Here is a 24,585-nt window from a genome sequence, read left to right on the forward strand (position 1 = left end):
CTTTTCAGTTCCAGCTCTCACATCACTAACTCACCACCATGCTTTGCACTACCTGGCCAAATGAATCGTTATAAACATTACTCAGCTGATCTCATGCTTATAGGTGTTATTTTCTTCCTGTGTTTACAGCATGATGCTTTGAAGTAATTGGTAGAGATCTGCTCTGCTCTTCATAGCATATATGTTACTGCAACTATACTGCCAAAGACTAAAATGCTACAGTTACCTCCCTTGCTTTGTGAATCCAAAGTGCCCCAGGTCTTACGATGTAGGGCTGAGTTTTATCCATACCTCACATATGCATTGGGTAAATTCTATCCTAAAGCCACTTCATCCGGATCTGTGACAATGGGACCTCCACTACCAACTGTTCTAAATCATTCAGTTTTGTGATCTAGACTTATATTCTGTATGGACCAGAAGTTGACAGCAAATTCATTTTTATTTGTGACACCATTGGATCTGAGCCTAAAACACCAGAACTTGAAAGTCCAGTGAATTAATCGTGTGCCTTAGCCTCTGAACTGAGGATAATACAGTAGTTTCATCTTGAGCCAGGCAGCCTATCTTGTTGGAATTAGTAAACTGAGTGAAGATAGTTGGGTAAAGACAATCTACTTGCAGGTTATTTGCACTTGGAGTGGAGGAATCTATCTTTCTTTTTTTTCTCTGGGTAGCTAATGAGTGGGTTTTGTTTATGTTCCTCTTTTCTAGCTTATGGCTCCATGTGATAATTGCTGTCTCATCCCTTCTGCAAACACCCTTCAAAGAGCACTGTGCAGATATGAAAGGTGATGTTGGAGGGAGTGGACACAGGAGTTTTTCAGCCCCCTGACTTTCTTCAAACACAAATATATCATGGAAGGGAAGTAGATGCAAACTTCAGCCAGATTTCTAGAAAAATCTAAAACTCAAGTAACGAGTAACTAGTTTAAAATACTTCAATGGCCCAAATTATTTTGGAAGCTTTTGCAATTGTTACTCTTTTTGAGAGACTTTTTGGCTGCTTTGGGCATGATCTTGTGAGGTGTAGCGTTGCCTCAGCACCAACTGACAATGAAATTTGACAATGCTTAGAACATTGCAAATAATGCTGGGTTCTTTGTAAAGAAACATGGGGTTTGACTCTGCATCCAGTGAAGTCAGTAGATGTTTGGCCATGGAGATCAGTAGGAATTTGGCAATTGTAATGGGAATGTGATCAATTTTACTGTTTAAGTAGAGTTCATGTGCAATTATGTAAATTCCCTTTTTAACAATATGTATCATTTCACTGTAACCATTAAAAGTTGGAAACTATTAGTTGGGAGTTATACTGAAGTTAGTAAGATGAAATTAACTTTATTGATACTTAAGAATTACCAAAAAACTACAGAAAAATTCATAATTTCAACATCTTTCTGATTTTTCATACTCCTATATTTAATTCTTTAGATATAGAAAACGGCTAAGAATGGTTTAAATTACTCAATGGAATCATAACATAAAAGCAAAATGTTCTCAACCATGGTGCATCTGTTCTGGGTTTCAGTTGTAGCCTACAGCATTAAATGGATTCTTGTCCAAATCTCTTGGGTATACATAGCTCATCTGGAAATGAAAAGACAGGGGTTTTTGGTGAGATTTCCAATATTTCTCATTTCTGACCAAGAAATACCCCAGAAAATCTTTTAGTTATTATTAATATTATTTATTTATTTATTATTGTATTTCAGCACTTTTTTAGAACCAAGAAAGCAGTGGTTTATTGGAAAATGAAAAATATTTTTCAATCTCAATACTATCCAAACTATAGAAAGATTTGTTTCTGTTTTAGCTTTGAAGGTTTAGAGCTATTCTTTTTTCTTCTGATCCCATGCTCAGTCCTAGTGACTATCACAACAAAAAAAGATGGTAAACCATCTAAAGATTTGAACCAATGATCCCAAATTTTGCATTTTTTTGGTATCACTTACAAACTTCAGTTAAAATACTAGCAGCAGATCACCTGTTCTGTAATTTAAATAACTGCATAATAGAATGGTAGCTACTTCACTCAAAACACATTTCCTTTTCCCCTGTGTATTAGTTGAAAATTTAATTTTGACACAGCAGAGTGGACTTAACATATATTGTAAAAGTGTCACTGTCTACCAAAGAAAGCAGTGATAAACATACAGTAAAGGATTATCAATAGTACAGCAGCCCTTGCAGTGAACTTTGTAGAACATTCATTCTTGTGACTTTTGAGTGAAATTAGTTTCCTCTTTGATAGCATGGACCTTACACTATATTCTTTATCAATGGAATCCGGATCAACTTTTCACTTTCACAAAGTTATTTGAATTGCATTTCTCTAAGCCATAAACTAAACAATTTGTTAACTGAAAAAGTTCTATTATGTGGGCTAGATTCTGATTGTAGGTACAGTTGCATAAATCTGGAGTAGCTCCAGTGTAAGTACAAGCAGAATATGGCCATACATGTGGGGGGTTTTAAACTACTTTTTACTGGGTGGTGATTTGCAAGGTGTAACTGATTCTAGAGAAGGGTTATTCTTGTGGCTTTTAATTTGTTTTTAAAATTTGTGACTTTTTTGGAGTTGTGTTTTTTAAAAATTATTTATTTATTGTATTATGCACAAATGCCTATGACTTATATGATATATTAAGAATAATAATGTTTAAAACCCCTAACTTTCACAGTTTTGTTTAAGTGAAACTGGAGTTGGCTAATAAATTAAGACATACATCCATTTTGATAACCATTTTAGTGTGTGTCTGAGTGTGAAATCTAATTTTCAGAAGCAGAAATGCATTTAAAAATACAAGTTGATTGATGGGCCCCAAATCTTCCATTACCTTTCAGTCTTTCAAAGACCAGTTCCCAAATTGAAGGACAGTGGGGTGACAGTGGTAAAGGAAAATTTACAAAATGTAGTCAGATTGAACAAGAATGAGCTAACTGGCACATTTAAAAATAAAATGAAGGATGGGCCTTGGGACTAGATGTATCTGTCACCAACTTGGAGTTGCTATTTCTGGGCCTGATCCTGCCCACAATTAAGTGAATTACAGTTTTGACAATGACTTACATGGAGCTACCTTGGCTCCAAATACAATACATGCCTTGGCTTTAAATATAATTGATCAGGGTAAAACTTTCAAAAGCACATAAAACTCTCATTAATCTAGGCACTTAAATCACTTCTGAAAGTGGAACTTTAGGCTGCTAAGTCATTTAGGCACTTGAAAATTTTCCCTTAGATCACAGGGGGAAAAATTCTCTCATTTGTCCTATCTCTGCTTTATAATGCCTGGACCTAGCCATTTCTATCAACCCCCTTCTTCAAAAGGTACCTGGTGCCCCTCATTTAAAAAAATAAAAATCGATTAACTGTAAAGTTTATCAAATCTCCAAAGAAAAAGGAAAAGAGAGAAGCTCTTTGGCACCTGAAGTCTTCCAAAATGCCCAAGATTTGACTTCAGCTGATCAAAACAGGTTTCAGAAAATCACTTCCCACCAACTCCTTGCCTTTACCAGTGAAGGAGTGTAATGCTACCAAGAGGAGGAAGGAGGTTATTATATTAATCTCCGTGGTGCAGTACCAAATCCAATGGGACAGATACACTTGGCTAATGTGTGACTGGATTTGGCAGAGATTGATGCAAAGAGGGGCCGGTGTAAATCCAGAGGAATCCACCTGAAGTCAGTGGAATTTCTCTGGATTTACACCGCAGTAATTGCAATCGAAATCTGGTCCAATGTGTTTGGTTGCAACTTGCCATTTGGTAACAGCAGCCTCACCGCAGAGAACTGGCCAGGCCAAGGGTGGCTTATATTAAAGCTGGGAGGCAGGAGAGCAGGGAGCCGCGGCGTGGGCGGCAGAAGGGCGCAGCTTTGCTCTGGGCTGGCTCCGGCCTTGGGAAGGCTCAGCGTGGTTTAGGGGCTGGCGAAGCTGCAGCTTGGGTGGGTCTCCGCTCCCCGGGGGACCCCGATTCTGACTCACACCGGTGTCAGTCGGGAGCAGCTTGAGGGACCGCAAGGGAGTGGTGACACCGGAGTGAGAGGGGGCCAGAGCCGACCTCCCGGCTCCTCTGGGAAACGCAGCGCCGGCTGGGGCTCGGGTGGGAGGAACCCTGCAGCCCAGCGGCGAGGGCCGGGCGGAGGCGCGGGAACAAACAACGCGTTTCCTCCTTCCCAGCCTACGGGCGCGGGCTGCAGCCCCCAGTCCTGCCCGGAACCCCAGCTGCAGCGAGGCGGGGGGGGGGGGGCGAGCGGGGGGCACAGAGGGACGAGACAGCTTGAGCCTCCCCTCGCCTGAGCACGTCGCCCTCCCAGCCGCGGCTTCCTGGAGCTCTGATCTCTGGCGGCGGCGGCTGTGGGGGTGCAGATGTACCTGCTGGGCCTGAACGCGTCACCTAACCCACCCGAACCGCGATCCGCAAGGCTCGGGGCTTGTCCGACCCAGAGTGCCGGCAGAGCCGCTTTCCGAGAGCGGTTTGCACTGGGCAGACCGTGCAGCGCTGTACCTGGGGGCAAGCCCGGTCCTTCCTGGGGTGGGAAAGTGCGCTTACCTTGGGCGTAGAAAGTCCCTCCTCGGATCTGTGCGGCACTGCTACACTCTGCAAAGGTCCTTCCTTCCCAGCCCGAAGGGGAGACGGTTTCTTTCTTTTAGGAAGAAAAGGGGAAAAACCCACACCCAACAAACTTGTATGTGTGCAAGGACGTTATTGTTTTAGCTTGTTCTCCGAGCTATTGTCTATTCATACAAATGGCCAAGCCCTGCGTTACTGCGTTCCTTCTGGAAGCTATATACGGATATGGACAGACAGCTCCTGGGTGGGTGGGCGTGTGTCTGTGTCTGTGTGAGAGAGAGAGATTACGGCTTTGGTAGTTTAAACTGATACACACCAACCAACTGCTTTATTCATTGGTTAGCAAAGAACAAATGGTTGTAGTTTTTATTTTAACATTCTTATGTCTTCTCTCTTATTTTTCTAACCTACAACCCCAAAATGGCATTTCTCTACGTTGCAGTATGTTCAGGCAGTGTTGCTTTGATTGCTGTGAGCATCGACTGTAAGTGCTGTACCGATGTGCACGATTGTTCCTTTTAAATACACACACACACGCACGCACGCACACAAAGTTCTTGTCTTGAGAAACAGCGCGATTTGCAGGAAACCCTCCGGATGTTTGCTGCTTTTCATGTGGCATTTGTGGTCGACCCTGATAACGCTGGGAGCACCACTTCCAACACCACATTTTGTAATGGAACTGAAATAGAAACACATCTTTGCTGAAGAATCCCCCCACCCCCGTTCGTTACCTCACACACACTTTTATATTCGCAAGTTTAAAAGGTCAATAAATCAGAAAGCTGAACTCTCAGTGGCATTGTTAGGTTGGGAAAGTTAACGAATGACAGTCCCGTCCCCCCCCAGTCCCCGCCCCCGGTTCGCGTGAGGATGAAGGTTTTGGGATGCACATAGTCACAAGTAGAGGCTGCTTTAGTAACTCCTAAGGAAAACGAAGTTTAGCAGTGGGCACAACTTGATGTTTTCTAATTCAATTCAATCTCAGTCGTCAGGATGGTTTGGTGTAAATAGGTTGGGATTGGAATTCAGGAATGAACCATGCACACAGTCAAACAGAACGGGGGGTGGGGGTGGATAATCTATCCATGACACCAAACGCACTGGAAGGGTCACACACTGCCAAATTTTCCATACAAATCAGCAAGCTTTTACTTTCTCGGCTTGGATTCAAAACACACTTTATATTCCCTTTGATCCCAGATCAACGAGCTGTAGAAACTGTTTGCACAAATCTCCCAAGCAAAGTCAGCGGCGGTTTGCTTATTTCATGACCTCATGTTCATTATATGAATAGACGTTTTCGCCTACGCTAGAAATTGCAGCATAGGAATTGCAGAAATTGCAGAAATGCTGCCGTGAATTTTATATATAGTCATTCACTAAATTTGCAGAGCTATTAAAATGTTTGCTGCGCAGAATTTCTTCCTCTTGAAGTTGGATGTTCCCCAAAGTACTTGTGCTGTCCTTGAATTTGAAAATTATTGCTTGAATATACTCTCTTCCAGGGGTCAGATCCTGCAGAAGGTAGGAATTTCGTCTGAACTAAATCATAAGGACTGGGCCCCAATGCAGTGTCGATTGATCCGAAGTCAATGGAATACTATTCACGCCAAAAGGTTTTAAATCAGTCCTCGAAATACAATCAGCAACAGATCAGTTGGGAGCTAATAGTTCGCTTTCTCTTTTAATTTTAAGTTATCTTGCTTTCCACTCCTACTTTGAATATTCACCAATGTGCAATGAAAGGGGTGTACATTTTCCCGTCGCGTTAATTTAATCCAGATAAAAAATATCTTTCCCCATTTTTTCCAGTACTCCACTAATATGTGACTCATTGCTGAGAAGCTACTAAACTCCTAGCTTTGGACTCTGAGGGGTCCAGGGTCACCAGCACATCCAGACTGGGCACAATATTAAAGTCGCAGCCACAAATGGATGATGACCATATTTAAAAAAAAAAAAGAACACGAAGGGAGAAAGGCTTAAGGAGAGAGTACGGGAGTTAGCGCAATAGTTTCTATTTGAACGCTTGAAATTTTAATTCTAATAGGCATTTCTGATTGTTGTAATCAATTATACTATAATAAAGCATTTTTGCGGGCAAAATTAAAATATCTAGATTATTGAATCTATTTTAAAACTAATTTTAAATATATAATGTGGAAAGATTATTTTGGTACTGGAACAGTTTGCGGCTATTTATAAAAAGCAGCTTATTTTCGTAACAATTTTTGTAGCATCTGCCACACGAGCCAAAGAGACAGAGATACATTTAAAATCTTGCCCTTGATACTTATCAGTTTTGTCTGTTCCGTTCCCGAACTTTCTCGGCTCGCATAAACATTCAGATGGGGGATGCCCAAAATGTGTTTTTCTGTGTAAGGATGTTACTGAAACTTGCCCTTTGGTAAAGGGTTGGAATCTTTGCGACAGGGAAATACACAACGTCCTAACACAATAATTTATAACAGATACATGAGAAATCTAAGCATTTCTATGGCTTTAGAAAAGGGGATACAAAACCAAGAATGGGCCCAAAAGGCAATCACAAAAGTTAGTTACTTCGGTCACAGTAGGGCATCTCAAGGTATTGCTTTCTTGAATCTCTACTAGATATTTCAATTTTAAAGGAATAGATTCTTATTTTACAGGAAACATGAAATAAAACGCTGGATTTCATTAAAGGCGAGGCTGAGTTCATTCATGAATTCAGGAGAGGATTCATGTAGTGTGAGATTATTTGCCTATAGCTGTTGTCCAAACAAAGGTGTCCTTAACCAAATAAGCCTCTTTGATCTTATGTTTAAAGCTCGGCGCTGTTCTAAGATAAGCATTCATGCATTTAATAGCGCCATATAACAATGCAAACATTAATCTGAGACTTTATGAAAAAGTTGTAATTTTGATGACCTTGTATGCCACAGGAACACACAATCTATATAATTCATATCTCTATGTGATCTGATTTTATGTTTATGTTTGCAAAATACCCAGCGATGTATATTTACTTCACAGTTATTTACCTCATATATTCATGTTAGGAACATGGTATGTTCACCATACTTCTAAATACTGTGAAAGGATTATTGTAAAGTGAAAACAAGTACTGGGCGTTATGTTACCACGTCCAGGCTGTATGTATTGAAAACACATCACTGAAAATCTATTGTTTGTACGGACTATAAGAAGGAAAAATTGATGTGAGGTTACAGGCTTTAATTTAATGAGCTATTCACTGGATGCAAAGTACTGAGATGCCCCTTTAGCCTACATGTGAACGATGTTCCTTCCCTAGGCTACTAAGCTGGAAATTTCTGTGCTAGTTACGAAATTTAGAGAAAAGAGGTATCAAATTTTGCTAATGATTTAGATAATCCCCTCCCACCCAAACTCTACCTAAAATTTAAAAATGGTGGAGCTAACGTGAAGTTTGACCCATCATATTGATGGCTCTGCTTTTATGGTTTATCCCGTTTCCTAATATTTCTCTGTCTTGACTATTTATATTACAAGTTCTTGGGGAGCATTTAGGATTCAGTGTTCGTACAATGCCTATCCAATAGGTGCTGCTCTTGTTTGGTCCCAGTTCAAGCCATCAGCGACATAATAATTATTACTAGGATACATTCAACTGTGTTACAAATGAGTTTACATAGTTTTAAAAAGGGATTTCTCACAGTAGAGCATATACCCATAGGCGCCCTTTCCCCTCGCATTCTGATCTGAATCCTGGAAAAATCCGTCCCCGCCGGGCGCTGTCTGTCTTGTAACCTGCACAGGTAAAGAGTCGCTGGAAGGGGCGGGGCTGGGACTCTTCCATTCCCTGCTCAGAGCATCGAGCCCCCCGTCACCTTCCCAGCCCAGACCCCGCCCCCGCCCGGCCATTGGCCGCGGCTCTGGGTAAATAGGGCCGCGCTCTGCCAGCTGCCAGCAGTGAGCCTGTGCCACCCCCCCCCTCACTGAGTCCCTGCTTCAATCAGCGGCGTCCCCGCGCCCAGCCTGCCAGGGGAGCTGTCCCTGCTGCCCCAGCCGAGCCAGGGGAGCGGGGGCTGCTCGGAGCAGACGGTTCTTTTCCTGCCAGCTGTTGCCCGGGGAGGGGTCGGAGGCGGGTCCGGGTGAGGCCGGCTCCTCCCGGTGGCTCCGGCCCGGCTGCCCCGAGATGAGCAGCCCCGATGCGGGATACGCCAGCAGCGACGACCAGACGCAGGCAAGGTGCTCGCTCCCCATCATGATGCCGGCCCTGGGCCCGTGCCAGTGGGCAGAGTCCCTGAGCCCCCTGGCAGACGCCAAGGTGAAGAGTGAGGCGGCCCCGGCGGGGGCTGCGAGCAGCCGGGCCAAAAGCGAGTCCCGCATCCGCCGGCCCATGAACGCCTTCATGGTGTGGGCCAAGGACGAGCGCAAGCGGCTGGCGCAGCAGAACCCGGATCTGCACAACGCGGAGCTCAGCAAGATGCTGGGTGAGTGTCCGCTAGCGAGCCGGCCCCTGAGCCGAGCCGGGCCGGGGGGGTTCTCCGCCCACCTGCCCCAGCCTGGCCCGGAGCTGCGGAGTGGGGGATGGTCCCTGCCCTCTGCGAGCGGCGTGGAGGGAAAATTACCGAGTGCTGCTGGTACCTGCCCCGCGGGCGAGGACTGGAGCCGGGGCTGGTGCGCTGGGGGCAGAGGGTATGGGAGGAGTGGCCGATGCCTCTCGCCCGGGGACTGGGTTAGCGAGGGGAGCTCGAGGCGGGGGGTGGAGGAAATGGAGGCAGCCGAGGGCTACGGGGGGGGTCCCCGGGGTGGGTGCGGGGGTGCAGGCGGCCGGGCGCTGGGTGGGGGCGCACGGGGTGGGTAGTGGGGTATGGAGCCGGTCGGGCGTTGGGGGGCCGCATTGGGGGGATGGAGGCGGCCGGGCGCAGGCGGCCAGGTGCTGGGTGGGGGCGCATTGGGGGGATGGAGGCGGCCGGGCGCAGGCGGCCAGGTGCTGGGTGGGGGCGCATTGGGGGGATGGAGGCGGCCGGGCGCAGGCGGCCAGGTGCTGGGTGGGGGCGCATTGGGGGGATGGAGGCCGCCAGGCGCAGGCGGCCGGGCGCTGGGTGGGGGCGCACGGGAGGCGCACGGAAGAGCCGCAGGGTTACGCGGTTTGTCGCCCCGCAGGGAAGGCCTGGAAGGCGCTGTCGCTGGCGGAGAAGCGGCCGTTCGTGGAGGAGGCGGAGCGGCTGCGGGTGCAGCACATGCAGGACCATCCCAACTACAAGTACCGGCCGCGCCGGCGGAAGCAGGTGAAGCGCCTGAAGCGCGTGGAAAGCGGCTTCCTGGCGCACGGGCTGGCGGAGGCATCGGGCGCCGGGCTGCCCAGCGAGGGCAGCAGGATGTGCGTGGAGAGCCTGGCGCTGCCCTACCCGGAGCAGGGCTACCCCGCCGTGCAGAGCGCGCTGCCCCCGGCGCTGGGCCACTACCGGGACTGCCAGCCCCTGGCTGCCGCTTTCGACGGCTACAACCTGCCGACCCCGGACCCGTCCCCGCTGGACGCGGCGGAGAGCGAGCCGGCCTTTTTCACGCCGCCCCTGCAGGACGAGTGTCAGCTGGCGCCCTACGGCTACGCCGCGGCCGAGTACCCGGCGCACGGGGCCGAGAGCCAGGCCAGCGCCGCGCACCGCAGGCTCCTGCCCCGCGCCGAGCCGCTGGGGCAGCTCAGCTCCCTGCAGAGCCTGCTGGGCTGCCAGGGCCCCCTGCACGCCTACTACGGGCAGCTGTGCCCGCCCGCCGGCCAGGCCCGCGCTCCCCAGCTGCTGCCGCAGCCCTGCCAGCCCTCGCCGCCGCCCGAGGCGCAGCAGTGCAGGGAGCCGCTGGAGCACCTGTCGCAGGACGAGCTGCTGGGCGACGTGGATCGCACCGAGTTCGAGCAGTACCTGCACTTCGCCTGCAAGCCCGAGCTAGGGCTCCACTTCCCGGGCCACGACGCCGGCCTGGCCGCGCCGGACGCCCACGGGCCCATCTCCTCGGTGGTTTCGGATGCGAGTACTGCTGTGTATTACTGCACTTACCCAGATGCCTAAGAGACACGGTCACTCCCAGCGCTCTCGCTCCCTGGTGATGGGCAGCCTTGTACAGAAGGGTGTGTGCTTTGCTTCTATTTATGTAATTTATTGGAATCTTGAGAACTGACAGGTGACAGAGACCCACTCAAGGTTTGAAAGACAGCTCTCCATTTGATCCCCAAGTGGTGCAATTCTAGTGTTTCACGCTTAACTGAAAGTTAAAACTATTTAAACTTCAGATAGCTTCACAGTTGGACTGTAATTTATCAGCTCCTGGAAGAGTTCACGATGCTGTGTAAATGCTGTGACTGTTCAGTTTTATACATATGGAATTTGGGTTTTGTACAGACTAATTTTGCACTTTTTACAAATAAAGGGAAAAATAATAAATGTTTTCACTTTTATGGCTCCTTACATCTACGATTAGTATTTTAATGTATATGGTAATTAGTAGCTAATGACTTAGATAAATGTCCTCTTTTCATTGAAAGCCTTTACAGTAAAGAGAACTTCATTGTACTTAAATATAAGTAATCGGAGATAATGTCAAACGACTTTTTTTTTTTTAACCCCTGGTCTTATCTCAGTTAAATGGCGGAAGGATTTGATAAATATCTATCCCCTCAAAATATTGTTTTCTCTTAGAAAATTCAGATGCTGTTTTTTTTTTAAGGGATTTGGTTTGGAGAGGCTAACTGAGTCTAACTGAACTTAAAAATTTTAATATAACCTGCGTTATCTGTATGCATATAGTGAAATTGAAGTTAAAAGGGAAAGGAAAGATTACACCAAAATATTTAAGCTCTTGGTCATGCATCTAATGAATAGCCCAGATGTTTGAGTTCATTGGGAACAGGATTGTTCTTTAAAAGTGCCAACCAACAAATGCAACTAGCTCATGTAGAAATAATGTAGTCTGCGACTGAACACCTGTCTTCGGGGTATGTGGAAGAGGATTCACTTATGGGAAAAGACTGAAGGGAGTCAATGTCCCCTCAAGTGTAAATCTGACATTGTACTTTAGTTAACACACTGTAACCACACAGTGTGTTAAAATGGGAGGCTTCTAGAGTTCACTTTTCCATAGCTGGTTCCCAAATATTCAGGAAGCTGTTATTTTTGCAACCGAGCATTCAATTAATAAGTCAAAACGGGCATTTAGACGTTAGTGTTCCTACTGGTAAGCATTACTCCTCCATTTAGGTCTGACCTTGCAAATATGTCAGTGCCACTTCAAATAGAAAAACCTTTCCGTGAGGTCATTCCAGTGTTAAGTTAAAAACACATGCATAATTATACAGGATTAAAATGTTTAATTTCAGAAAATGTTTTCAACTAAGAGGAAGTAGGGGTGGACCAAGTGGTGACATTGGATTTATAAATTCATATTCAGTTTTGGGGCAGGCTTCTGCTTCCTTTATTTATCCTAAGTTAACACTTCACTCCCAGTGAAATCAATGGCACTATTTTAAGTATTGTACTGCCCCAGCCATGAGTGGCAGAGTAGAGCCCTTGGAGATGGGGTGAGAGGGAAGGTCTAGCTATCCTATGATTCACCTGACTTTTATCTGGACAGTGAAATGAAATAGTATCCTTTACCTGAAAATTGATGCAGACAGTGCCTGATCCAGGAATGTTGGATCAGGCCCTAAGGCAGTTGTGTGTTATTATGTCTGAAATGTAGCATATGACTTCATTATAGTAGCAACTTTTGAATTAGAACACAAAGCTCACTTTCTTTGTACAATGTTCTACTCTCAAGATTCCTAAAATAGTGGGCATCATTCCCTGTTGCTCTTTTCACTGTGCAGTAGTGGTGTGACTGTGTGTGCTGTTTACTCCACACCATTCTGTGTCTCCTCACTCAGGTTAGCTGAGAGCAGATCCCTTGTGTTTGGAATTCTACAGATAATTAATTTGTCCTAATATAAGCAAAAATATCACATCGGACATAGGGTTTGCCTAGGAGTAATAACACAATTTGGTACATATCATTAGGGGGAAGCCCTTTCAAACAGATTAATTAGGACCAGATTTCAGATGTTACCATTTGCCTACATTTTTTGGAATTTACAGGCACAATTTAGATAATTTATACCTCTAAATACTCGATTGTGTGGGCAGTTGGATTTAAATATTCTAAATTGCCTATGTTTCTGCAAAATCTCTGCTCAGCACCAATCAGTGTGGTCTTTGAGGGAAAGGAAAAAGTCTACTCTTAAAAGATGCATTACTTTACTTTTCATTGCTTTACTTTACAATCCAGTGGCACTCTGCTTTACTCTAAAAATTAGAGCCCCATGTCTAGATGATGGTCCTGAGTGAAAAGGACCCAAAATGGTAACATTTTCAAAGCATGTCAAATTATTCCTATGCTGCCTTTTGGAAAAGGCGCATCCAGGCCTTTTTTTGCTCTATTTGTGTACGTGCAAAATATAGCGGACCTGTTTTATCATTAGACTACAGAAGGATATTAATGTCCTTAGCTCACATTAAGTGTGTGTGAGGAGGATTATTTATTGCAGTTTTTGATGTGACTATATTGAATGAGCTATATAGACTTTGCAATTTTAGCCAAATATCGTTGAATGTTTTCTGTCAGATAAAGAAATTAGCAGGAAGTCCATTTTGGACTGGCTATCTAGAGCAAGACGCGTACATGTTATTCACAAGTAGCTAGGGATAATACAAGTTGAAGCGCCTGCTGGAGTTGATAGAATCATGACTGTTGCGATCAACTCAACAGCTCTCCAAGCAGATCCAGGAGCAGAATTCAGTATAAATTAGGATGCCCTGATCCCATGCAAACTTCAGCATAAAAATGCAAAAGCAAATAGAGCTTTTAACCTGCACAGATATTTCAGCGACTCAGACAAATTCAGTAAAAACAGTCAAATTCCCCGCAATCTCAATGAGAAAATCAGATGTTCATGTCTGATCAAAAATCACGTTTAGAGAAATGTCCCTAAGTACAGATATACATGATACTCAAATATACTGGAAAAGTACCGTGCCTTTAATAATGCAGGCCGCAGCTAGGCATGGAAAAATAGTTTCAAGTAATCAATTGTCACCCGTCGTTTTTGGCAGAAATTGTCCTGGTTCTTCCCTGGGTCTGAAATTGCTTGGAAATAAATAGGTGGCTTTGTGTTTTTTGGAAACTGGGAGCAACATCTCTAGCTGTTTTTGAGGTCTGGGTTGAATCCCTTTCCTTGTTTCCACCTCCTCCCTAAAATTGCCACCGCCTTTTCACATAGTTAAAAAATTGGGTTAACTTTGATATTTGTCATGTACTTAAATTATGTCCATGACCAAATGTGAGAAAAGTTTACATAACAATTATAGAGCTGGGAATAATTACTGGTGAGAGTTATTTGATAAATTTAGCCTTTTTTTTTTGGAGGGAGGAGTAGGTGGGGGTAACTGTATACAGTTTATGAATATGTTTATTCACTAATCAAACATTTGACAGATAGCGTCTATGAATATTTTTGGTATGTAGATAATTTCTCAACAGTTCAATTAGAGTATTTGACATCTGAAATTTGGGACTTGTTTTTTAATTCGATTTGATACATGGTTTAGTTGATATAGTTCCTCTTCCCTGTTTGAGTAAGAATCGGGTTTCTAGCGCCAAATACTCCCTTTTAGGAGTTCAAAATTGACTCTGAATATTTGGTCAAGTTAATTTAAAGTATAGCATGTCTGAGAACTGCCCCTGCACTCCGCCTAACATTTCTAACAGTTCCTGCGCCTTGACTTTCAGAAATTAGACTTAAATTAGGCTCCTAAATCACGTAGCCACTTTTGACAATGTTACACAATGTTCTCTAGGATATTTATGGAAAGTGACTATTGAAAGCCCAGGAAAACAGCCCAAGTGAATTTAGTTCTGATTGGTAAGAGCAATGTTCGTGGACAATTTGTTGAAAGATCTTAACATTTAACCACTTAAGCATTTGTTATCATGCTTTGAAGGCGTTTGTGACAGATTTGTAATTTACTAAGACAAGTCCTGCTTTAGTTCAAGGTCCATCCTGTCAGACACCAGATCTCCTGCTGACAGGGGAGCAATTTACATAAAGAATATGTTAAATGTTCTCTTGAAGCATACACAGTCTTCTGCTCATACCGACCATCTCCTCCTTCTTCCTAACCAAAGACAAACAAAGGCCCCTCTACTGCCTTAACATCAGGATTAGAACTAAGTCCCGGCCCGGGAAAAAAGATCTAGCAATTTGAAGTTTTCATATTTTCACTTGCAAAGATACAGCAATCAGGTTAACCTAACCTTTGGAGAACAAAAAAGGCTCCAGCTAAACAATAGCGTTAGCAAGTCAGTTTCTTAAATCCATTTATTTAAACGAAGTGTGACCTCTGTCGTAGGATTTCGAAACTTAATTAAGACCACTTAAACCCCAAAGTTATTAAGGTTGGGCTTCTTCCTATTTAAAAATCCCACACCAAGTAATTAATTACTTATCTATGCAAAACTACCTTGTTGAGGTTCCCAATCACAGCACGCTAGTTCCGTGGCACAGTAGAGCACATACCGTGTTATGTAGTTGAGTGCATGTGAGTCTTGACATTTTTTTACCAATTTCCCCGTTAGAGCTGGTGTACTCCCAGTTCTGCACAGATTTCAATAAATCGGTAGAAAAAACCAAACGATTTAGGCCTTGTCTATATAGGAAGGTTTGGGCGGTATAATCTAAGGTGTGAATTTAAACCAATATAGTTATACCGGATTGTCCCTTGTGTGAACACTCCTGTCTAGTATAAACGGTTGTTTACACAGGGAGTTATTACAGAATAACTATTTAGGAATAACTGCCTGTGTGGACTCTCTTATCCCAGAATAAAATTGCTTGGTTCTGGTTTAGTTTAATCCACTTTTAAGTAATCGGGAAAAGGGCACTCCTATTATTCCAGAATAAGCACATCCACACGTGGAATTATTCAGAATAGCTAATCCACTTTAAATCCACAATCTACTTTACTCCGAATTAATTGTCAAGAGTATATCTTGTCTACATAAAGAAACAAATGTGGATTAAGATAGGGTATCAATTTAAAGTGAACTAGTTATTCCTGAATAACTCTATACGCACATCGGGAATAGCTGTTCTGCTTTAAATTCACAAGCCTTAAAGCCTTTTTACAGTTTTATTTATGTTGCCTGGGAAGGGGTTTTATTAACTTCACCCCAAAAAGCTACTCTCAGCAGAATAATAGTGTCCAGTTATACTAATACAAAGGTGTAGGTTGCACCCCTGTAAAAACGGTGGAATCTCTAGTGTAGAGGGCTCTAACCACACCAGGTCAATTAAATCAGCCAGGTGCTGAAAATGGCTGCTGGAGCTGGAGACCCGTCTGCACCAGTTTTGCTAATATTGGTGTAGTTGCAGTGGGATTAGCAATGATGGGACATTTTTATTAAAATTCCCGTGTTGATGAGACCTTGAACGCAGACTTATCCATTTTGTTACATTTAGGCTCAATCTAAATTATAGAACCATGTTAGGGAGAACAGTTAAATCAGATCTGTCTTCACTTTAGGAGTATATAAATCAGTGAGATGATTTTATGGGGGCTATAGATTAAAGGCTCCGATCCTTTAAACACAATTCCTACAGACTTTACTGTATTAAGCTAATTTGATATAAACAGGTTTACATTGGTTTGCGTGGGTCCACAGCAGGGGTTTGCACTGATTTAGCTAGGTAGATTTAAAATCAATTCAATTTCACCCAAAGCAACTTTGTTTTTCGTATAGACAAGGTCTAAGCTTGTAAACTCTTTCTGTCAGGGACCAAGCCCTCCTATATGTCTGTTCAGCTCTTGAAAGTTTCTGGGGGCTATTATAGTGTAAACACAATTTTAAAATTGTTATTATTTTACTAATACAGAGCCCGGCCTGACCCGGTGCTCTGCGCTGCGCGGTTGCCTGGCTGGCTGCAGCCGGGCGGCTCCGCTGCCTGTCCCGGTGCTCTGGGAGGCGCGGCTCTACCGCCGCCAGCCACTGGTGCTCCAGGCAGCGGGGTAAGGGGCGGGGGGGAGGGGTTTGGATAGAGGGCAGGGGTGTTCGGGGGATGGTCAGGGGCGGGGGTATGGATAAGGGTCCGGGCGGTCAGAGGATGGGGAACAGGGGGGTTGAATGGGGGCAGGAGTCGGGGGGCAGTCAGGAAGGAGCGGGGGTTGGATGGGGCCACGGGGCAGTCAGGGGCAGGAGTTCCAGGGGCAGTCAGGGGAGGGGGGAAAGGAGTAGGGGGCTCAGGGGGCCGTTAAGAAACGGGGGGCGGGGGGTGGATGAGGCAGGAGTTCTGTGGAAGCATTAGGGGGTGAGAAGCAGGGGGGTTGGATAGGGGGCGGAGCCGGGCCACTCCTGGCTGTTTGGGGAGGCACAGACTCCCCTAACCGGCCCTCCATAAAATTTCGGAAACTGATGTGGCCCTCAGGCCTAAAAGTTTGTCCGCCCCCTCTATGGGCAGCATCTGAGCTCAGCATCAGGTCTGAGAGGTCAGGGACAGAGGTAGCTGGGGTAGGATTGGGGGATGGAGGGAGGAAAGGCAGAGAGCTGAGCAGAGGGTAGGATGGGGCAAGTGCAAGAGGAGCTGGGGTGGGAGTAGGATTGAGGGGATGGGAGCAGTAGGAGTTAAGGGAATGGATGGGGATCAAAGGAGCTGGTGTAGAGGGCAGAAGGAGCTGGGACAGGGAATAGGTATGGGGATGGGGTAGCATGGGAGGTTAGGGCCAGTAGCAGTTGAGGCAAGCTGTGGGGGCAGAACAGTGTGTTTTATCCCTTCCTCCAACTCCTATCCTGTCTGTCCATCTATTTAGATTGTAAGATCTTTGGGGAAGGGATTATCTACTACCTTGTATTTGTTCAGTGCCTAGCACAAGAGGGTCCCATTCTTGGTTGGTCCTTAGGTACTACCATAATAAATATCATTAATAATCATTAATCAGAGCCTCATTGTAGGAGGATCATACAGACACATACCAAGAGATAGTCCCTGCTTTGAAGAGTTTATAATTTAAATCAACAACAATGACAAATGGTAGGAGGAAAAATGATCAACTACCTCAATGTAATTACACTCCTGAAAATTCTACTGGAGCCAGGACCAGAGGCCCCAATTCTGTGAACAAATACAAGCTTAACGTTAACCACAGGAATAATTAAGTGCTTCCAAGATTGAGGAGGGGGAGTCACTCTTTCGCTCAGTTTCCCATTTGTAAAATGAAAATAATGTTACTTTCTTTCCCCCACCTCTTTTCTATTTTGTCAGTTTGAACAGAATACTCTTCAGGACAGGGACTGTGTCCTATTATTTGTACTGTGCAGCTGGAACTTCCAGTCAATGGGACTACACAGGTGCCTAATGTTAAACACCTGTCTAAATGTTTGGGCCTAAGTGACTTACCAAGGCCATACAAGAAGTCTATGGCAGAGCCAGGAACTGAGCCAAGAGCTAAGTCTTGGTCTAGTGCCTTAACTATTCATGTCATTTTCAGTATTTCCATTTAAAGTTATGAGTGACTTTCTGTTAGTATAGATGCTGTCCAAGCCGCTCTTTCATCATATGTTTACAGGAAGAAGAAAAAAGTTGATAGTGGGAATAAAACCCAGAAATGTGTACACGACAAAGTATTCAGCTGTGCACACAAAATCCATGTACAATTGAGTTATTGGCCCATTCTCCCTAGTGCCTAGCCATTAGAGGAAGGAACTGCATAAAGTCATCTTGCTTCTGGCAAGTATCTATACTAAATTAATAATACATTATTTGCTCCTGTACAGGGCTCTTCCATATGAGGCTCTCAAAGTGCTTACAAATGCCTATGAATTTTGCCTCACAACATCCCTTGTGACTAAGGTAAGTTTATAATATACTACTTCTAAAATGTGTATAGAATAACTAATTTTATTTGTATATTTTGGAGGCAGCATATGGCATATCTACCCGTCCCCCAATAAGATCCTGTGTCGTTTTTTATTGTCTACATTTTGGTGCTCTGATATCACTAATATACAGGAAGGGTGGTGGTGATCCAGAACAGGAGCTCCGCCCTCTGCATTGATTTCAGCACCTGGAGCCTGCTAAAGCATCAAATCCTATGAAGTTGTTACCAGCAGTGCCCAGAGCACATTGAAGGAATGACAGGCTTTGGCCTGTAGTCACCAAAAGGTGACTTAAGTAATGCGCTGGCCCGTAAATACAACTATGATTTTACTCCAAAGTTTCTGTTTCCTAAGTGTATGTAAATTCCATGGGACTATACCAGGAGTTCTCAGATTTTTGTGCTGGTGACCCCTTTCACACAGCAAGCCTCTGAGTGCGACCCCCCCTTATACATTAAAAACACTTTTTAATATATTTAACACCATTATAAATGCTAGTGGTAAAGCAGGGTTTAGAGTGGAGAGTGACAGCCTGCAACCCCCCATGTAATAACCTTGCGACCCCCTGAGGGATCCCGACCCCCAGTTTGAGAACCCCGGGCTATACAGCCAGCCTCCCAAGTATTCTGCAGTTCTTGCACTGCAGAACTGTGAAGCAGATTCTGTTTACAATTTTAAACAAAACAATGTTGAAATGTGAAGATAAAGTTTGTAACTGAGGCAGACACATATTGCTATCTAGGAATGCAGAAACTCAGTCTACCCCAGATGAAAGTCAGATCTACACCCATTCTTAGGACAGGCAGAAACTGGGGAGACAAGAGGATCACCCCAACCCCATTAGGAAAATCTTCATCTACCTTTAGAGGGCAAAAACAGCACACCAGCTCCCCCACAGCATGTCAAAACCTCCAGCTCTCCCAGGTCATTTCTAAGATGCAATTATGTTTTGCCCCTACAAAATCTGCCGCCTTTGAAAATTTAGTGGCAAGGTAAAATACACGGGATTGAGTATCAGCATCAATAGCATAATCGGAGTGCTTGTACCATTCATTTCTATATTCCATGTAATATAACCGTCCTGTGAAATCATTGCAAAACCAGGAGAGACAGAAAATGTAGAGACAATGTTGAGCTGTGAAATAACAATATTTTTCTTGTTCTTGTCAAGCTGTTGAATTTTTCTGTACATAAAAAAAATCCATTGCTGATTACAATGCCCCAAGATATAAAAAGGGGGCAAATGCCTGATTTGAGTCATTTAGAGTAATGTTAATCTAAAGAATATAGATGATTTGTGGAGAGATTAAATCGCTGTTCAAATCTACTCTGCAGTTCAAGGATTATATATATATATATATATATATATATATATATATATATATATATATAAAAGAATAGGTTTGGTCTGCATTGGTTTCTGTAACATCTGCTAAACAAGCCGACAGTGACACCTTTCAATTACTGCTGGCCTTGATCCTTCTTGACCAGTGTGTATTCCATTCCCAAACCCTTTCCCCGGCAAACGGTTCGATGGAATGGTTTCTCTTTGTGGAGCCTGTCGTTAAACTACTCACTTGCTAATGGTTTGGGTCCTTTGTGGTAGGTTAAGGACTAAATTAATGGGTTAAATTACTTTATTTGATAAGAAATACACAAAATTGCTTGCATGTTACCATTTGAAACGCAGGCATGGGAAGAAATCTAAAGAAGCCAAAGTAATTAGTACATTTGCTTCTAGAGAAGAAGACGACGACCAAAAACAAACAAAAAAAACCCAACAACAAAACAAAACAAAAAACCAAAACCCCCACAAACAAAAGAATGCACAATCCTCTTGGTCATCATGGGTACTTGGCACCTGAACTCTAAGGTTCTGGGCACTGCAGCCAGTCATAACACTGCATATGTTTAACATTATCCAGTGATTTCCTCTTTCACCCTTGCCAGCTATTTGGTGGAGAGGAGTTGACAAAGAGTTGCATACTTTATCAGGGGGGAAAGTGTTGCGCTTACTTGCCAGATGGACTTAATTAACCTAAAGCATGATTCATTCATTCATTCATTCAATATTAATTTATTTGCCGAGAGCTGTCCAGACTTCCTTATCTAAATAAGAATCTTTCACAATCTAATGTTTAAGGACACTTGATGTTTTCGGGGAACATTGATATATTTAATTATAACATATTTTAAAAACAATCTTTCATAAAGAAACAATTAAAAGGCAATTTTTAGAAAATGCGATATTTTATTTCAGAAATTGGTATAATTTTAACGTCACTTATACACATTTCGATATAAAACACAACCAGGGACACGTTTCACGTTAAATAAAATGAGTGTTGCTTAGTTTTTAATAAGAGTACACCAAACATGAAACAGGTGATTTGTCAAGCTAAGACACAGACGAGAGTCCATGTATGAGATGATCTCCAGGGCCAATACAAACAATTCATATAAAAGATCTCTTGATATGCTTGCCGTTATACATCCACCTCCCGTGTTTCCGTAGTTAAGGTTACAGCTAAGTATCGGTTTATAATTTGCTCACATGGACGATTGCTTGACCGAACAATTCCCCGTACCCTGAATCCTAGAAAAATCCGTCCCCGCCAGGCGCTGTCTTGTAACCTGCACAGGTAAAGAGTCACTGGAAGGGGCGGGGCTGGGACTCTTCCATTCCCTGCTCAGAGCATCGAGCCCCCCGTCACCTTCCCAGCCCAGACCCCGCCCCCGCCCGGCCATTGGCCGCGGCTCTGGGTAAATAGGGCCGCGCTCTGACAGCTGCCAGCAGTGAGCCTGTGCCACCCCCCCCTCACTGAGTCCCTGCTTCAATCAGCGGCGTCCCCGCGCCCAGCCTGCCAGGGGAGCTGTCCCTGCTGCCCCAGCCGAGCCAGGGGAGCGGGGGCTGCTCGGAGCAGACGGTTCTTTTCCTGCCAGCTGTTGCCCGGGGAGGGGTCGGAGGCGGGTCCGGGTGAGGCCGGCTCCTCCCGGTGGCTCCGGCCCGGCTGCCCCGAGATGAGCAGCCCCGATGCGGGATACGCCAGCAGCGACGACCAGACGCAGGCAAGGTGCTCGCTCCCCATCATGATGCCGGCCCTGGGCCCGTGCCAGTGGGCAGAGTCCCTGAGCCCCCTGGCAGACGCCAAGGTGAAGAGTGAGGCGGCCCCGGCGGGGGCTGCGAGCAGCCGGGCCAAAAGCGAGTCCCGCATCCGCCGGCCCATGAACGCCTTCATGGTGTGGGCCAAGGACGAGCGCAAGCGGCTGGCGCAGCAGAACCCGGACCTGCACAACGCGGAGCTCAGCAAGATGCTGGGTGAGTGTCCGCTAGCGAGCCGGCCCCTGAGCCGAGCCGGGCCGGGGGGGTTCTCCGCCCACCTGCCCCAGCCTGGCCCGGAGCTGCGGAGTGGGGGATGGTCCCTGCCCTCTGCGAGCGGCGTGGAGGGAAAATTACCGAGTGCTGCTGGTACCTGCCCCGCGGGCGAGGACTGGAGCCGGGGCTGGTGCGCTGGGGGCAGAGGGTTTGGGAGGAGTGGCCGATGCCTCTCGCCCGGGGACTGGGTTAGCGAGGGGAGCTCGAGGCGGGGGGTGGAGGAAATGGAGGCAGCCGAGGGCTACGGGGGGGGTCCCCGGGGTGGGTGCGGGGGTGCAGGCGGCCGGGCGCTGGGTGGGGGCGCACGGGGTGGGTAGTGGGGTATGGAGCCGGTCGGGCGTTGGGGGGCCGCATTGGGGGGATGGAGGCGGCCGGGCGCAGGCGGCCAGGTGCTGGGTGGGGGCGCATTGGGGGGATGGAGGCCGCCAGGCGCAGGCGGCCGGGCGCTGGGTGGGGACGCACGGGAGGCGCACGGAAGAGCCGCAGGGTTACGCGGTTTGTCGCCCCGCAGGGAAGGCCTGGAAGGCGCTGTCGCTGGCGGAGAAGCGGCCGTTCGTGGAGGAGGCGGAGCGGCTGCGGGTGCAGCACATGCAGGACCATCCCAACTACAAGTACCGGCCGCGCCGGCGGAAGCAGGTGAAGCGCCTGAAGCGCGTGGAAAGCGGCTTCCTGGCGCACGGGCTGGCGGAGGCATCGGGCGCCGGGCTGCCCAGCGAGGGCAGCAGGATGTGCGTGGAGAGCCTGGCGCTGCCCTACCCGGAGCAGGGCTACCCCGCCGTGCAGAGCGCGCTGCCCCCGGCGCTGGGCCACTACCGGGACTGCCAGCCCCTGGCTGCCGCTTTCGACGGCTACAACCTGCCGACCCCGGACCCGTCCCCGCTGGACGCGGCGGAGAGCGAGCCGGCCTTTTTCACGCCGCCCCTGCAGGACGAGTGTCAGCTGGCGCCCTACGGCTACGCCGCGGCCGAGTACCCGGCGCACGGGGCCGAGAGCCAGGCCAGCGCCGCGCACCGCAGGCTCCTGCCCCGCGCCGAGCCGCTGGGGCAGCTCAGCTCCCTGCAGAGCCTGCTGGGCTGCCAGGGCCCCCTGCACGCCTACTACGGGCAGCTGTGCCCGCCCGCCGGCCAGGCCCGCGCTCCCCAGCTGCTGCCGCAGCCCTGCCAGCCCTCGCCGCCGCCCGAGGCGCAGCAGTGCAGGGAGCCGCTGGAGCACCTGTCGCAGGACGAGCTGCTGGGCGACGTGGATCGCACCGAGTTCGAGCAGTACCTGCACTTCGCCTGCAAGCCCGAGCTAGGGCTCCACTTCCCGGGCCACGACGCCGGCCTGGCCGCGCCGGACGCCCACGGGCCCATCTCCTCGGTGGTTTCGGATGCGAGTACTGCTGTGTATTACTGCACTTACCCAGATGCCTAAGAGACACGGTCACTCCCAGCGCTCTCGCGGTGCGAAGTAGCTGGGAGTCTTTGGCGGACCCCCTGGTGATGGGAAACCTTGTACAAAAGGGTGTGTGCTTTGCCCCTATTTATGTAATTTATTGGAATCTTCACTGGAGGTATCGGACAGCCAACCTGGGTCAAAAAGTTCTTATCTGTTTGAGATAAAACATGGTTGTTATAACATACAGGTAAGGGTCTTCTATGGCTGGCTGACCTGCAACTGGTTCATCTGTTTTATATGTCAATGTCTGTCTCTTTTGTAAGAGTAATGATAAAAGTGGTGCCTCTTGCGCAAAATGTTTTTACTAGTTAAACTTTTTAGAAATGCCTCCTTTAAAAGATTGACTTACTTTGTACTTTTTAGAAAATAAATCACTGAGATTTCTTATGCTTTTGTTTTTCTGTACTAGTAGCATTCCTTTTTAGACCATGGCAATGTCAATCGTGCTCTAAGCAGAGAAATCATGGAGTGGGGAAAAAATGTAATTACTTGGCCTGTGAGTGATTTCCTGCCATCTTTAATTTGGGCAAAGGATCTCTGGAATGAAACAAGGCTTTTACTTGCCACGTTTGGACTCTTAGTGCTGAAATAACCAGACCTACTGTACCTTTGTTTGGGACACACTACTGACTTCTGTGAACAGTACTTCTTACCAGTCTGGAAGAGCAAACTAATATCCTTTGGCCTAATGTTTTCTCCGTGTTGTTCTTGGGTCCTTTTCAGGCATAGTATAATACCTGATTCATGCTGATCCTTCAGCTGGGTTTAGATTATTCTATTTTTATGGCAGTTGCTCAGGGCCTCAGAAGCCATTGCTGCTGAAGGAAATGTAACAAACAGGATTTCAAGGTAAGGTGCTTGTTACTAGAAGTGAATCCCAGCCTAGCAAATAACTTTAAATGTGAACTTCCCCTCAGCTTCAACATTCCTCTTTAGATACGTCTCCGCCAGAAGGAAAAAAATAGATGCATCAAAATCACCTCTGTAAAAACACAAAGCCAAATGACATTTCTAGAAAGGACCTTGGATTTTGATTGGAGTGTCTGATGAAATATTTCATCAAGGAAACAAAATACCAAACGTAACAAGTACCTACATACTAGATGAGTCTTCATGGAACAAACTGTTACCTTCTGGTGAGCTGGAATCTCAGACTGGATAACTGACCTTTTTCCTGACAATTTAGGAAGGCCATTACTGCTTATTACCAACAAAGATAACTACAATTCTGGCCTGTGTTAGCAGCTCAACTTCAGATCACTGGGAATA

The 24,585-nt window shown here is 46.3% G+C and overlaps 2 protein-coding genes across 2 annotated transcripts; both read left to right on the forward strand.

The window, feature by feature from the left end:
• The first annotated feature begins 8,539 nt into the window (after positions 1-8,539).
• Positions 8,540-10,968, forward strand: LOC115645189 (transcription factor SOX-17-like). The gene is made up of 2 exons (XM_030549566.1): positions 8,540-9,037; positions 9,714-10,968. The coding sequence occupies exons 1-2, from the start codon at positions 8,740-8,742 to the stop codon at positions 10,613-10,615; spliced, it is 1,200 nt and encodes a 399-aa protein (XP_030405426.1). The 5' UTR covers positions 8,540-8,739; the 3' UTR covers positions 10,616-10,968.
• A 10,347-nt stretch (positions 10,969-21,315) lies between these two features.
• Positions 21,316-23,663, forward strand: LOC115645190 (transcription factor SOX-17-like). Its single transcript, XM_030549567.1, has 2 exons — positions 21,316-21,822; positions 22,391-23,663. The coding sequence occupies exons 1-2, from the start codon at positions 21,525-21,527 to the stop codon at positions 23,290-23,292; spliced, it is 1,200 nt and encodes a 399-aa protein (XP_030405427.1). The 5' UTR covers positions 21,316-21,524; the 3' UTR covers positions 23,293-23,663.
• Positions 23,664-24,585: the final 922 nt, after the last annotated feature.

The sequence above is a fragment of the Gopherus evgoodei genome, chromosome 2, assembly GCF_007399415.2.
Source record: "Gopherus evgoodei ecotype Sinaloan lineage chromosome 2, rGopEvg1_v1.p, whole genome shotgun sequence".
NCBI classification, from domain to species: Eukaryota; Metazoa; Chordata; order Testudines; family Testudinidae; genus Gopherus; species Gopherus evgoodei.

Excerpts from the sequence above, each read along its gene's own strand:
- LOC115645190 (XM_030549567.1), top strand. The coding sequence starts at position 21,525 with ATGAGCAGCCCCGATGCGGGATACGCCAGCAGCGACGACCAGACGCAG. Across the intron at positions 21,823-22,390 it reads GGAGCTCAGCAAGATGCTGG|GGAAGGCCTGGAAGGCGCTG; the intron begins GTGAGTGTCCGC and ends GTCGCCCCGCAG.
- LOC115645189 (XM_030549566.1), top strand. The coding sequence starts at position 8,740 with ATGAGCAGCCCCGATGCGGGATACGCCAGCAGCGACGACCAGACGCAG. Across the intron at positions 9,038-9,713 it reads GGAGCTCAGCAAGATGCTGG|GGAAGGCCTGGAAGGCGCTG; the intron begins GTGAGTGTCCGC and ends GTCGCCCCGCAG.